At 22.1% G+C, this 15542-nt stretch overlaps 7 protein-coding genes across 7 annotated transcripts; 4 read left to right on the forward strand and 3 right to left on the reverse strand. All coding sequences in view use genetic code 6, as the record gives it.

The window, feature by feature from the left end:
• Positions 1–695: 695 nt before the first annotated feature.
• Positions 696–4438, forward strand: TTHERM_00592660 (hypothetical protein; the record flags this gene model as incomplete). Its single annotated transcript, XM_001011625.3, has 3 exons — positions 696–1266; positions 1343–1830; positions 1889–4438. 3 exons carry the CDS (start codon positions 696–698, stop codon positions 4436–4438), a joined length of 3609 nt encoding a protein of 1202 aa, XP_001011625.2.
• Positions 4439–5571: 1133 nt separating this feature from the next.
• On the reverse strand, positions 5572–6129 carry TTHERM_00592670 (hypothetical protein; the record flags this gene model as incomplete). The annotated part of the gene is made up of 1 exon (XM_001011626.3): positions 5572–6129. One exon carries the CDS (start codon positions 6127–6129, stop codon positions 5572–5574), a length of 558 nt encoding a protein of 185 aa, XP_001011626.1.
• A 1249-nt stretch (positions 6130–7378) lies between these two features.
• Positions 7379–8872, reverse strand: TTHERM_000592676 (transmembrane protein, putative). Its single transcript, XM_012796410.1, has 3 exons — positions 8664–8872; positions 8512–8601; positions 7379–8446 (listed from the first exon to the last, which is right to left on the reverse strand). Exons 2-3 carry the CDS (start codon positions 8566–8568, stop codon positions 7841–7843), a joined length of 663 nt encoding a protein of 220 aa, XP_012651864.1. The 5' UTR covers positions 8569–8601; positions 8664–8872; the 3' UTR covers positions 7379–7840.
• Positions 7532–7831, forward strand: TTHERM_00592690 (acyl-CoA-binding protein; the record flags this gene model as incomplete). Its single annotated transcript, XM_001011628.3, has 1 exon — positions 7532–7831. The coding sequence occupies one exon, from the start codon at positions 7532–7534 to the stop codon at positions 7829–7831; it is 300 nt and encodes a 99-aa protein (XP_001011628.3).
• Positions 8873–10075: 1203 nt separating the features above from the next.
• On the reverse strand, positions 10076–13135 carry TTHERM_00592700 (hypothetical protein; the record flags this gene model as incomplete). Its single annotated transcript, XM_001011629.2, has 3 exons — positions 10076–11629; positions 11778–12320; positions 12386–13135. The coding sequence occupies 3 exons, from the start codon at positions 13133–13135 to the stop codon at positions 10076–10078; spliced, it is 2847 nt and encodes a 948-aa protein (XP_001011629.2).
• Positions 13136–14850: 1715 nt separating this feature from the next.
• On the forward strand, positions 14851–15061 carry TTHERM_000592702 (hypothetical protein; the record flags this gene model as incomplete). The annotated part of the gene is made up of 2 exons (XM_012796411.1): positions 14851–14974; positions 15030–15061. 2 exons carry the CDS (start codon positions 14851–14853, stop codon positions 15059–15061), a joined length of 156 nt encoding a protein of 51 aa, XP_012651865.1.
• Positions 15062–15090: 29 nt separating this feature from the next.
• TTHERM_000592705 (transmembrane protein, putative) lies at positions 15091–15489 on the forward strand (the record flags this gene model as incomplete). The annotated part of the gene is made up of 1 exon (XM_012796412.1): positions 15091–15489. The coding sequence occupies one exon, from the start codon at positions 15091–15093 to the stop codon at positions 15487–15489; it is 399 nt and encodes a 132-aa protein (XP_012651866.1).
• Positions 15490–15542: the final 53 nt, after the last annotated feature.

Here is a 15542-nt window from a genome sequence, read left to right on the forward strand (position 1 = left end):
AATTTTTCAATATAATTATATTCAATTAGCCAGTCAAATATTGAGTGAAGTATTACTATATTAAAAATAAATTATAATGTTTATTTAAGTTTCTTAAAAATAATAAAAAATTTTTAACTAATTTCTTTAGTTTATTTAGTTAAAAATAAATGACTATTAAATTAATTAATTATTATTTTTTTATTAATTTTTTACAAAATTTATTTATCAAAATAATTAATTAAAGAATAATTTATGATAATTTCAATATTTTATTCTAATTTTGTTGTTTTTAAAGAAATTTATGAAAAAAAAACTTAGCTCAAGCTAAATATTATGCTCAACAATATTTCCTTTTAAAGATATACAAAAGCTATTTAAAAGATCAAATTAATTAAGAGCAAATATGAATGAATAAATTATTTTATTTGTTAATATTTTTTTTTGATAAAATAATTCTATTTCTATTTAAATTTAACAATCTAAAATTTATTTAGAGATTTTGTTTAGTTTGTTTGTTTGTTTTTTCTTTTATTTATTTGCTACATAAAAATTAATTTATAAAGTAGAAATACATACAATTTATTTTTTAAATGAATCAAATTGAAATTTATCAGATATTTATTTTATGATTTACTTTGTTACTGATTTTGATTTAGATCAATAAAAATCTTAATTAATTATTTGTATTTTTATTGTTTATTTAGAAGTAAGAAATGGAGAATATTAAAGAGATTTTACTTTAGATTCATAAAAGTTAAAAAAAACTTAGAGTAAAAATCACAGTCTTTCTTAAAAAGTTAGAAGAAGTTTTGTTCAAGAAAAGAGAGAAATTAGATGGAAGCGCAATAAGACTACTTCTGATTGGAGGAGAAAAAGATTTGTTTGGTTTATTATAGATATGTGGTATTAGATCTAAATTCAAGGGTAGCTTGAAGAACTCAAGCTACTACTGCATAAAATTACTGTATAGATTGTTTACTGAGCACTCTTAGAAGAAGGATATTTTATAAATATTTTACGATTTTGATGAAGATGAATTTCTTACTATGAGGTTGGCTTCTCATATTATGAGTGATAAGAAAAATGATGATGCGGGATATAATGTAGCTAGGTTGATTAGAGAGAAAAGACCTCATTTAAATCTAAAGTCTTACATTTAAGATAGAGTAGCTTAGGATAAATTTGAAGAATGGATGAAGCAATATAAATCAAGCCAGGCTCAGCGATAAATAAACTAGGTAGAGTGGAAGGATCAAGAAGGGGAGGATGCTGAGCAATTAAAAAGTAAATTAGTTAATTATAAAATGCATCATAGAAAATTTGAATTGTATTTATTGATCCTATTTTTATATTTGAATAGAGGAAGCACCAAAAATTAGCGATGATTTTAGATCTTCAAATGCAAGAAAGAGGGATGAAAAAAGAATGAAAAAACAAAAATACTTTTAAGAAATTCACTTAAAAAACTTTTAGTTAAATGCAGAATATTTCAAAATGACGTTTTAAGATCCTCTTATTTCTGCTCTGGAGGATGAAGATGATATAAAAAAAAGCTAATCTTCTAAAAACTCTAAGAGATAAACTTCAATGATAAAGAATTAGCTTAAGTAGGTTTTTAGTAAGAGAATTACTAAGCCAGAAGACATTATAAAGATCATATCTCTAAATGTAGACAGTGGTAAAGTTCCTACTTTGGATGAGGTTATCTTGAAGATTCATATTGAGTCTCCCGATTTTGATCCTATTGCATTTTTATCATTGTTTCATACTAAGACTCCTAATGATCAGTTAGAAAAAGCAGCTAGATTATTATAAAAAGAGCAGAACAAGGGACTCACTTTAAATAAAGTAAATCTAATTTATTATAAAAGTTTAATATGATTTATCCATTAATATATAAATATAGAGTTTAGTTTATTATTACTTGGATCAATTCTTGGAAGTTCACAGAGGAGTGATAAGGACTCACCAGAATTTCATTCAAGTTGAAGCTTAAAGCCATGGTAGCTACTTCAATTAGCTGAAAGTTTCTCAGACAAATTTAGAAAAAAGTGTTGATGTTGTCAATCAAGAAATGATAAAAATGAAATCTGACAGTAGCAGCTTGAGATTGACACTGTCTTTCTTAAACAAGAATGAGCTGTTAATTAGCATGCCCAGTTAGCTAAAAAAGCATTACAATAAAAATGATTTTGAAAAGATTTCTAAGCTTTTCCAGTAGGCTTTTCCTTACTTGAAGAGATATAAAGGTATGAAGATATTTTAGCAGGTATTTCTTGAAATAGATAGAATTCTTCAGATGAGTTAGGATCTTGTCATCAGTCAAGTTGAAAAAAATCTTGACAATCGAAGAAAAACGACTGAGTTTACAAATATTTTACTCGATTTACAGTACGACTATTAAGGTGACTCAAATTTAATGCAGCAAAAATCTAATATTATTATGGGAAAACCTTCAAATGTGATGAATAATGATGCTGATAAAAGAGGGTCTGTCATGGTAGAGCCTGAAGAGAATCACAATTTAATTAAAATGATAAAATATTTAGAAAAGAGATTATCTGAGAATATAAAAATAAATACGGACATGAGTTCCTAAGAAGAAAATAAAGAAGAAAAACCAAAAATACAATCAAGCACTTACATAGTTGAGGAAACAGGAGTAGCCAATACTAACGACTAGGAAAATAGAATGAAAAAATTAAAACTAATAAACAACGTTTTATTTGATAGCGATAGATTAGTAAGTTTTATGTATTAAAGCAGTATTTCAGCATCCACAAGGTAGTTAAAAATTAAAGATATTGAGAATTATTTCACTGAAAACATGTCCAGATTCGAAAATTTTTATCTCCTTCTTTAATCTTATTAAGATGGCGAATATGATTATAAGCTGCCTATTAGGTAAGGCAAAGCAACTACTAGAAAAGCTCTTAAACACTTTTAAATTATTTTTGAATCATTGAAAAAAGCGGCTTAAAGATGCATTCAGTTTTTAGAATTAAATTATAATTTCAGACAAAAAGTAAATGAGCAAAGACCTATTTCGGACTACAATGAAGATGAGCTTAATCTTCTGGTCAGTTAAATTTAGCGTGGCAAGGAAGATGTTATTAGTTGCAGCAATATAGTTCATTTGCTCAAATAATTAGATTAGAAAGTTAGAATGGGAAAAGAATTTATTTAATAGCTATAAGAAAAGACTCTTTAGATGGCTTACATGGTGCAACTCTATGAACTCAAAGTGATTAAGATGGAGAGATATGATTTCTATGGCAATCTAACAATTTCTAAAACTTTTACAAATGATGACGAGTTTATCAGTCCATTCAGCACTTATTTGTACGAGTGTTTGCTCGAAGGAGTAGACTTTCTTACTTAATTGAAGATTTTTTAGCCTTAAGTTGATCTCCAAAGTTTGGATAAAAACTATTTAAAACAAGCAATTTCAATATGTTTTAGAGCTGTGTTTTACCATGTAATGAAAGAACATAAGCGCTTATAAGAAGAAGAAAGCGAATTCAGTAAAGCAACAGGAAATTACTCATATTTGGCATTTTCAAGTGATTTAGTCTTTCTTATCTTGCTCTCAAACATTATCAGTTTTTAAAAGTATTAATGTAAATTGCTCCTAACTTAAATATATGATTAAATCTTAAAAAAGTAAATCAAGCCCAACCAATCAGCATCTGAATCTGCTTAAAATATAGAAAAAAACATAAGTAAACAAGTTAAGGAAATAAATAGTTTAATGGATTAGATGGTTGAGGATTTAAAGAAAAAATTAACTTATCTTAAAGCCTAAGAAATTCTTAGAGACTCTTCAGACCTCTTCACATCATGGAATAATGCTGAAAGTTAAAGTGGAGAGAATCAAATTAGGATGTCATCATTATCGCCTACTGGAACAACAGCCAACGATTTCAAATTTGATGCTAACACTGTGTATAATATCTCTATATTGCAACAGTTGGCACCTCCAAATATAGCCTAGTCACAACAAGATATTCAGATGAGCCAAAACATATCATTAGATAAATATGAAATAAGGTATAAAATGCTAGATATTTTAAGTGAGTTTGATTAGTTCATTTAATTAATATCTCTTAATTGTAGTTAAACATTAGTCAAAGCTCTCCCAACACTACTTTTGCAAGAAATTTTGATGGGAATAAAAGACATATTAGAAAATAAGTAAAAAAATACAAATGTTTTAATGCTAAAGCAGCTAAGAATAGAACTGGAATTCCTTTAAGATGCTACTTCTTAAAGAATAAAATCAGCTGATACTACATAGCTTTTTTTGAGCATTTATAGCTCTATTGATAAAATTTTTCAAACTAAATTCTCATAATCATAAAGCAACTAGCAACTATACAAAATTGACAAAGGCAAGTTAATCGATATTATAAGAATAACAAAATACAAAGCCAAACTCAACTTTACTTTTAGCTGAAAACTATTTAAAAATCAAACTATTTCAATAATTTAAACGAATAAATAAAATATTTTATTAATTAATTAATTAGTTTGTTAGTTATTAAGTTCGTTAATATCTTATCTTAGCAAGTTAGTTATGATATAATAAACTATAATAATTAAAAATCAATAGCTTAAATAATTTTCTTTATTTTAAGAATATGAAAACAAACATTCTTTAAATACAAAAAATTTATTTTAAAAATAAATTGAAGTTAATATTTTAATCATTTACAATTAATTATTATAATTATGTATGCATTTATTTACTTATATGTGTATTTATTTAAGCATACCTTTTATTTGGTTGTTTTACAGCTCTAATAAAATAAATAAAGTGAACAACCTCAATCAAAAAATTTAGGATATTGAATGGCCTGATTTAAAAATCTACTGCAGTATTGCCTTTTCACTTGGTAATTGGATTAATGGATAATTTAAAATATTTTTTAAGTTATTTTAAGTATTTATTTTAGTATGGCTTAAAATTTTGAAGGAATACCAATAAATATTTTACAATAATTTTACAAGTGTAATTAAATGATGAACTGCCATATTTTAAAATTATTAAATAAGTGCATTTATATTAATAAATATATTTATCAAAATTAATAAAATCAAATTATGTTTAAATAATTCATTGACTTACTTATTAAGTTGTAGTTACTTACAAACTTACTTAATTACATTAATTAAATAATTAAATAGAAATACATTTATTAAAAAATAAAAAATTCAATTTTTTTACTGTTTTATAAAAATAATTTTTGTGGTAATAAATAACAAAGATTTATAAAAAGCATACTTTTATTTTTTTAAAAGAAATAATTAACAAATAAATTAATTATTTATTTGCTTATTTTTTAAGTTTGTTTTTGTGGAATTAATAAAATAATATTAAATAAATTTATTTGAAATATAAATAAAATATAGTAAGTAACTAATTCATTCATTTATTTATTTATTTATTTAATCATTAAATTTATTACTTAGATTTTATAGCACTTTTTCTACTTAAAAACACATAATAAAATTATTATGTTAACAATAAATTATTTATTTATTTATTTAATATCAATTCAATTACTCTTTTTAATTAATGACAATCATTCATTTGTTTTCTTTTTCAAAAATATCATATTAAGTTTTAAATTTTCTTTTAAGCTCATCATTTCCTTCAAATACAAACTAGTTAACTATTTTAAACTCGCTTTATTGATTATCTTTATTTAATTTTTAATCATTCTTATTTTTATCTTTAGCTTGATTGCTTTCCCTCTTCATAATTTCTTTTAACGCTTGAGGATTATCCTTAGTAATATTAGGTTTTTCATCATTCTTTATCCCTCCATGCTTTTAGTATTTTAATGGAACATACTCAGCTGATTCTTCAACTTCCTCTTTTTCGGGAAATTAATGTCTCAATAATATAGAATACCATTTATCATCATTTTCTTTAATAATGTATAATAATTTTTCATTTTACCACTTTTAAATATCATCTCTTGAAACATATCTATTCATACTACTTTTAGAAACTAAATATTTATTATTTTCAACCTTTAAATCATAAACTATCCAAGGAATATTTGCTTTTAAATGTTCTTAAAATTGTGACCAATCACAATCAAGGGTCTGCTTTCTACTTGATTTTTTATTAGTAGTCATATTCTAATTCTAGACACTAAAACTAGCTTCTTAGACTTGAATAAAAATAATTAATTAATTATAAATAAATATATTGATTTATTTTAACTTATTTATGATTCAAAATCTTAATACAAATTTCAAACAAACTACCATTAATAGACACACAAAAAATAGAAGTATTTTTAAAAAATATTAAAATAATTAATTTACTAAATCAATAAAACTGATATTTCATCAATTTTTTGAAAAAAAAGTAAGTAAAATAAATATCAAGGCATTCAAATTCTAAATATTAGAAGAAAAGTGATAAATGAGTATTATATATAATAAATAAAAGTAGAATGAAAATTCTATTTTAGACAATAAACAAGCATCGATTCCGACAAAAATAATTTAACCTTTTTTAATAATGCAAATTTTAACAAGTCCTAGAGATAAATAATAAGGTAAAGCAGTATCGAAAGCTAAGGACAATAAAATTGCTTATCAATCAAAAAAAAAATGAATAAATAATTTTAAAATATATTAGTTTAATAGCAAATAATTTATAAATTTTTTTTATTTTATTAAAAATATTTATTAAGTATAAAATATATTTGTATAAAACAATATTTAAATTCATATTTATTATTTAACTTTTAAAATAAAATAAAAAGTTATATTTCTTTTGGTAATCACCATAAAATACTTATGATTTTATCTTATAGATAAATTATTAACAAAGATATAAACAGTGCAAAAATATTTAAAGCAATCCAATAAAACTAAATTAAAACAATTTTATCAATAAAAATTATACTTATTAATTAAATTAATAAAATAATATAAAATAAATAGCCTTTTTTTATAATTTTATAGATTTTATAGCTTTTAAGCTCTTAGTAAAATGGTATTTTAATTAAAATATATTTTTAGAATACCTCATAAAACAAATAAATAAATACCTGATGATAATTTAATTAAAATGAAAAAAAATTTCTTTGAAATATTACAAAATTAGATTTATTTAAAAATAATATCGAAAAATAAATTGAAAAGATGAATAAATGAAATAATTAATAAATTAATAATTTAATTTAGAGTAAATCTTAATTGCAAGGTTGGAAGGTAGATCAAAAATATGTATGATTGATCAGCCTATTTCTAGAAATTTGATGAGAAAGTTTTTGCTGTAGGAGTTGTAAATAGTGTATCATAACATAGCCGATCATTCATGATTTCTAAAAGATTAAACAATCAAGATAACGCCTCAAAAAAGTTTAGATACGCACTATTAATCCTTAATTTGGCAATACCATTCAAAAAAAGAGGTAAAAAAAGATATCAATTAATAAATATTATTAATTAATTTGTAAAATTACAAACAATTAAATTTCAAAAAGAAACAAAAGTAGTTAAAAACTAATAAAAAAACAAACAAATGACTAGCTTAGAAGAAAGATACAACAAGGCTTTAGAATTCATCAAGAATCCTCCTGCTGATTACCCTCCCATTGATATGGACAACACCCAAAGACTTACTTTCTACGCCATCTTCAGATAGATTAAGGATGGTCCTTGCAAAGGTCCTCAACCTTCTCGTCTAAAAGTTGTTGAAAGAGCTAAATACGATGCCTGGAAAGCCCTTGGCAAAATGAGCAAAGAAGATGCCATGAAGAAATACATTACTGAAATTACCAAGCTTGCACCCGGCTGGGAAAAACCCACTCCTAAGTTGTGAGTTACTTAGTCAGTTAGTTAATTATTTAGTTGGATTATTAGTAAATAAGTAAATACGAAGTAAAGAGCTGAATAGATTGATAGATAGAATATATAATTAAATATAAAAAAGAACTAATTAACAATATTTTTTAAAATTGTAGTTTTTACATTTACATAAAATGCTTGCTTTTTACATAATATATTTCCCTTCATTGATTCCTTTTATATTTTTGATGAAAGTTTTAATAAGCAACCGATTTTGTTCATTTTGACATAAAGTTATAACTATATTTTAAGTTTATATAAATGTTAAATCATCTTTAACAAATTTTCTAATTTAATTAATAATTTTAAGAACAATCTATCTAATTTTTAGCTGTGGCACACACGTTAAAAATTATTTCATTCCTTCAAGTTCTTTTTCATCTTTTCCTTTTAAAATAATTAAAAAGTATTTGTAAAAATTACAATTTATTTTTGGAAGTAGAAACAAATAAACAAACAAGCAAACAATCAATAACATTAAAACTTAAATAAATGAAAAATTTTAAATATTGTTTTTTTGTTGTTATTTTGCATGTTTGATTGTATACTTATTCTTGAATGCACTTCTAGTATTTTTGAAGATAAACATCTTTTTATATAATTAATAATATTTTTATATTTATGCCTATTTAAGAAAAAAGTTAAAATTTTTACTTTTGCACTTAAGATCATTAAACCCAAACTCTCTTTAACAATACACTAGATCATCATACCTATTATGACATTCAGTTATCTTTTCTTAGTCTAATAGAAAGAAAGAAAGAAATAAATAAATAAAAGTATTTATTAATATAATTCAAACCAACATTGTTCTTTTGTAACTTGGCTACCCATCTTATTTTAATATTTTGATTGATATAGCTCTATAATCTTCTAACAATTGTGTTTTATTTATTTATTTTTTAATTTAATTTGCTTGATTTTTTTTGTTTATTACGCAATTTATTCAATTTTGATAATTCGCAAAATATTATATTCCTTCTAGAATTTTTTCAAAATTTATCAAATAAATTTCATATTCATTCTGTCTGTTTTAATTTTAATTCTAAAAAAAATTTTTTCAAAACTACTAAAAGCTAAAAAAAATAATATCTGCTTTTTGTATTCAAAAAAAACATATATTTATTGATATATTTTAGTTTTTATTTTTCTATCAATACATAATTATTTATATTTGTTGTGTTTAAAATCTTATAAAAAGTGTATTTATTTATTTATTTATTTAATTAGTTAGTTTTCTATTTATCAGATTACAAATGAGAAGTATAAATTTTATCAAATACTACACATAGACAAATATGCCTGTTTTTTAAATGTTTTATGATTGATGTAGGCTTATAAATAGTTAAAATATTTGTAAATGAATTTTAAGATATTTTTATTAAGAATAAATGAAAATTAAAACTTTAAAAATTTAAATTCATTTATTTTAATATAGTTTTTCAAATATTACATTATTAAATATCAATTTTATGATAGATTAAAAAAATTAATTTGACTTACAATTAGTTAGCTAATTTGTTAGATTTCCATTTATCATTCATTCATACATAATTTATTAGAGAGCATATTTATTCTTTAAATAAAAATAACTTATATATTATAACTTAAATTTTAAATCAAATTATTAAAAATATTATACAAAGTATACTTTAATGAATTAGTCTATACAAACTCCTTCTTTCTAATTTTTTTATAACTTAATAATTAAAAATTGGAAAATAAAACTATTTTTGGTATTAAATTAAGAGTTCTTTCTTAACTTTTTCAATCTAATATGATTCTGTTTACTTTCTTAAACTAAGTATTCTAGTAATATCAAAAATTAATTATTTATTCTTTCATAAATATGAATTTAATTCTGTTCAAAAACTTTTTTCAACAGGCAGAAAAAAATAAGAGAAATTAAATATTATCGAAAGTATTCTACTAATTCTAACAACCTATATGTATGTTTTTATTTATGAATTTTTCTTCATTTTAAATATAAAAAAGTATTCTTGCTGAATATACTACTTAAATAAAAATTATGTTTTTTTAATGAATAACAACACTATTATGTAATTATTTTTTTAAAATAAAGTATTAATTTCTTACTTAAAAATCATATGAATTTAAATTTTTTAATACATTAATTGATTGATTAATTAAATAATTGGTAAATATATAGTATTTTAATTATAAATAAATCATAAAATCTAATATCAACCATATTCAATCATATAATCCCATTTCCAAATTTTTACATGTAATAATCACTAAGCTTATCAAGAAGAGAACGGGACTAGTCTAGGACCGATTGAACTTTTTCGCTTGAGCCTTTAATGTATGTTAGAATAATTTCAGATTGTTCTTTTATTTTTTATTTCATATTATCATTCTCCAATTAAATAGTCAAGCTTTAGATATCTTCTGGCTTTTTTATTTCTAAGAAAGAGCTTCTTTTTCTCCTGTGGCCTACTAGAACATCTACAGAGGGCTCCTTCTCTGTTATAATGCATTCTGTCAACTTTAAGTAGGCATCTATGACTTGAGAAAATTCTACCACTTTACTTTTTTAGTTTTGCTAACTTTTTTTGACTTCTAAAAGGATTTGATAGTATTTTTATTCTAATTGATGGCACTATTCAATCTACTGTTGCAGACTTTAGTTTTACATTTTTACAGACTCATGGATGTCTTCTAGTTCAAAAAGTTTACTCTCTATTTTGCTATATTCTGAGACGAGCTGTTCTAGATTTTTAATTTTGATCTATTAGCTGTTTGTCTTTTCAATTTGTAAATCGACAGTTTGTTGAATTTTACTTAAATCCACTCTTAATTAATCTGCTTCAGCTGATTTATTGCCTAAAGCACTCTACAGCTAGTTAATTCTGTCTTACAATTTATTTTGCATTTCTTTTTGTTATTTAGTTGATTCAGTCTTTGTAAATTACAAAGCTTCTTCATATTTTTATAATTTATCTGTTAGTTATTTATTTTTTTATATTAATTATTAATTTTATTGTTCTATTTTTTAAATTTAAACTTTGTTTTCACTAATTATTTTTTTGTTTAAAAAGCTTTGGTTTTCCTGCTTTTAAACTAAGCTCTTTAATTGCTAATTTTCATATTAAAATTGTTTAATTTGACATTTTAAATCGTTTATTTATTCCTAATTTCCGTTCACACACTGCCTAAAAGTAGAGCAAAGAGCTGCTGCTTGCTCAGATTTACTTGAATCTCTATCAGTGATATTTTATTTTTTTTAATCTAAAATCATATTTTCTTTGTTGTGGTTACTTTTATTACAATATTCACCTGGCTAATAAAGATGCATGATATTTTCTAGATTATTAGCTGACAACTGATTGCTTTTAGCCTAAATAGTATTATTTTTGTTGCTTCTGCTAGCCAAACTATAGCAAGAAAATAAATCTTCATCAGTTGAATTGGCATAATCATGGCTTTTATCTTCAGTTGAAAATCTGTTATTTAGATCTTTTTCGTAGCTTAAAGGATTTGAAATATATTTTGTTGATTTACTAGAAGTAGCTCTTGTTTCTGCAACTGGCGATTTGTTGAGATCATCAAAATTTGTTTGTTTTGTATATTTTGTCTATTCAGATATGATTAATTTTTATTTCTTTATGCTTTCAGAAGAAGAAGAATTTGAAAGGTTTTTAAATATTTTATTATCCATTAATCTCAAATTTGAAGAATGCTATATTTGACCTATGATTTAATTGTTTCTATTGAGTTATTCCTAAAATCCTTCTAAATTTAGTTTATCCTATCAAGTAAATAAAATTAAATTTATCAAAAAAATAGGCACTAATAAAAATTAATTTATTTATTTTCAAGTTAAATAATTTTAAAATTACACAAAACATTTAATTTAAATTTTTATATTTATTTTTTATTAGAAAAAAATAAAATACTTTGTTAACTTCTAAGTTGGGAATACTCTGTTTTCTTGCTGTGGAATTCATATTTTAAAAAATATTATTTTTTTAATCTTAGTTTGAAGATGAAAGCCTGTCTAATTAACATTATTTAAGGTCATGTTGAATTTAACTCTAGGATTAAATACAGGTTTATGGCGGATATTGATTTACACAATTTAAGTCTTTTGTAGAGATATTCAAGTGAGATTATAATGCTGTCTTTTAAATATCTTTTTAATTTGGTATCATTTTTTTATCTAATTTTTAAAGTTATTCGTTTATTAACTGATTTTCTTCATTTAATTTTTCTTTCAAATTTGATAAAAAATTCTACTAAAAATTTGTTTCATTATCTTCTTCACTGGAACTTTTACAATTTAAATAAGCGCCACAATCTTTAATTTCAAATGCCTTTTCATAATTTTTAGGTGTTTTTTGAAGCAAGTTTTCATAGCGAGTTAGTCTTTGGTCTTAGTTTAAATGCTATTCTGAGAAAATTTGGTGTTTATCATTGAATTATTTTATATTTGATCTATTCTATTAATTAATACAAAAGTTACTGTTTTCATTTAAATAAATATGATTAAAGCATTTTAAATTACTTCTTTTAAACTCTTTGATATTGGTGATTTATTTTACAATTTTTTTTATATTTTTTCAATAATCTTTTTATCCTTTTCAGTAACTCCCTCTTTTAATTTTTTATTACTTTCTTCTATTTTCCCTTTATTTGCTTTAGATTATGATGATAGTGATCCTTTGCGAATATTTGGAGATGATTCTATATTAATTTGGTTGCTTTTATTGCTGTTTTCCCTTTTTGAATTAGAGTAATTAGTAATCTTTTGAGAGGTTTGATTGCCTAATTTCTATGAATTTTTGCTCTCTGTTTTTGTAAGTGTTTTTTATTTTTATCCAACTGCATCATTAGATTTAATAGAATCTCTAGTTGGAGTGTGATATCTAGGTGGTTTTAATTGCTATTAGTGTTAATCTAATTTTGGAGGATCATAAAGCTTTTAAGTGAGAGGACTAACTTCTCGAACACTGCAATAAGATTACTCTTTGGCATAAACTTAACTTTTTTTGTTGAATTAAGAATCTAAATTAGTACAAGAACTATACTCAGAATGAGTAAAATTATCTCTACATGAATATTAACTAGTATCCGTGCTGTTTGAGGCAGTTTTATGGTTGCAACTCTTAGAAAAAGAGGATTATATTTAATCCTGAGTATCGTTTTTTTATTAAATATTTAGAATTTTTTGTTATAATTTTTAGAAACTTGGAGTGGTACTCACGTTTCTTTGTAAATCTTCTTCAGATTTAATCTTATAGCTGTTAACTTTCATTGGTCTTTGAATTCAAAATTTAATAATTAAAATATTCAAAGAGATTTAACAAATTTTTGATTAATTTTGTGAATAATCATAAAAATAAAGATAAATAAATAATCATCATAATTATTAAGTGAAATTACCTTCATTTTAATTATCACTTATATTAATTACATTCATAAATAAATGAATAAATGAATTAGCATTTAATTACAGAATATTTATTTAGTTAGCTAAAAGATTTAATTCTAATTTATTTAATTTCAAAAAGAAAAAAAATCTAATAATTTTTATTTATTTGAAATAATTTAATTTTTGAACTAAATAAATAAGCAATAAAAATAATTTTAAATTTATTATTAAAAATTTAGTAATCAATCTCTAATATTATGAAATTTAATTTAGACAAATTGTTTGAATCAAAATATTTTTTTGTTAGAAAATAAAAATTTTTTAAATTGCTATTTATTTAGTTAATATAAGAATTTAAATTTTTAAAGATTTTTTGTTTGTTTTTACATTTGATTAATTTAAAATTAATTTAGATTTAAAAAAGTAGTTAATAAATTTTCTCTTTATACTAAATTATTAAGTATCTATCATTGAATTATTATTTATTATGAACAATTTTTTCTAAATTATTTGTTTACATTTTTTTATTTGTTTATATTTTCATAACATAAAATTACTTGAAAATATAAACCAATTTTTCAAAATATAAAAAAAAATATTTTTAAATGCTTCTATTTTCTGTAGAAATCAAACAGGTTTAAAAAATGTACTAAATTTTAAATGGATACTTTCATTAATAATAAAATTTTTATTTTAATAATAAGGAGTATTTTTTAAACAGAAATTTATTTTAATCAAATTTTTTTTGCTTAAATTCTTTGATATAAATTTAAAAATGATTTTTTTATTTAGATGTAATAAAAGATTTATTTATAAAAACTAGAAAATTGTATTGATAATTCATCATTATTACACAGTACTAAATTGCATTAATTAAACAAAAATAGTTTGGGGTAAAGATAAAAAATACAGCAGAAAACATCAGTTTGGTAGATTCTTAATCAAAGTGATTATATCAAATAAGTTTCTATTAGTTAGAACTAAAAGAGTTAATTGTAATTTCACTAGAAAAAGTAAATCTTCTTTTATTAATCTGGGGAATCAATAGACTAATTTACAACAAACAGTATAATTAATATCCTAAGGAAGTTAAGGAAATGTATGAAATCTAATACACACATATCTATCTATCTCTCTACTTTCTTTCTAAAAGCACTGTTTTTAAATCTAAAATTTCAAAAATATTTTGACATAAAATTATAATCAGAATAGAAATTATTATTTAAATTTAGAAAAATTATTTATTTATTTAAATAAAGTTAATATTTAATAAAATCATAGTATTTTTGATAAGAGAATAAAGTGCGAGTGAAGTTATTAAGACTGACTGATTGACTTCTTTATAATTTGGAATATGGAATATGAAATAACTAAAAGTTAATAATTTGTAGGAATTTTATTAATATTTAGGGATAATCCTGCTCTATATACATATATTATATATACTTCTCAAATGAGTAAGGATTTCCACGAGATCGATCAACTACTCTTAATTTAATTACTTGCTTTTTTTGGGGTAAATAAATTATTAAATACCTAAAAAACAGGCAAAATATTGAGTGTAAACCCCATACTATTTGTTAGAAAATTTGATTTTGATGTATTTGAGCTTATCTGTCTGTAAACCAAACATATAAATGAAATTAAAAAATTAAAACAAATAATTTGATTGTTAAGCTTATAAAATGACTTATACTACCTAGTTAAATAAGGAGAAAAAAGGTAGATATTTTTTAACTAAAATTTTGAATGAATTTTTTAAAAATGAATAAAATAGAATTATATCTTTAATATTATAATTATAATTGAGATGACGAGAGGATAAGACAAATATAAGAATGTATAAGAAAAACTAATTATTAATTAATTATTTATTTGCTAATATTAACATTTACTTTTAAATTAATTTTTTAATCAATTTGGTTGTTAAAAGTATATTTAGTTTAGTTAGTTAGTTAGTTGTTAATTAATTAGTTAGTTAGTTATTAGGTTTTTTGTTTATTAATAAGATAGATAGATAGATATTTAGATAAATGATTATTCAGTTTAATGTATAATGTATTACTAGTTTTAATTTGTATGGTTATTTATTTAATGTATCAATCGAAAATTGTGTATTTATTTATTTATTTTTACATATAACAAGATTAATTTAAATTTTCACTATAATTTTTTGGAGAATTGCTATTGATTATTTCTTATTAATTATTCATTCATTCATAAATCACTTTTTATGAAATTTGACATTATCAAGAAGAGAAGCATCAGTTGAGCATGCTATAAAGTATGT

The sequence above is a fragment of the Tetrahymena thermophila genome (assembly GCF_000189635.1).
Source record: "Tetrahymena thermophila SB210 genomic scaffold scf_8254731, whole genome shotgun sequence".
NCBI lineage: Eukaryota > Ciliophora > Oligohymenophorea > Hymenostomatida > Tetrahymenidae > Tetrahymena > Tetrahymena thermophila.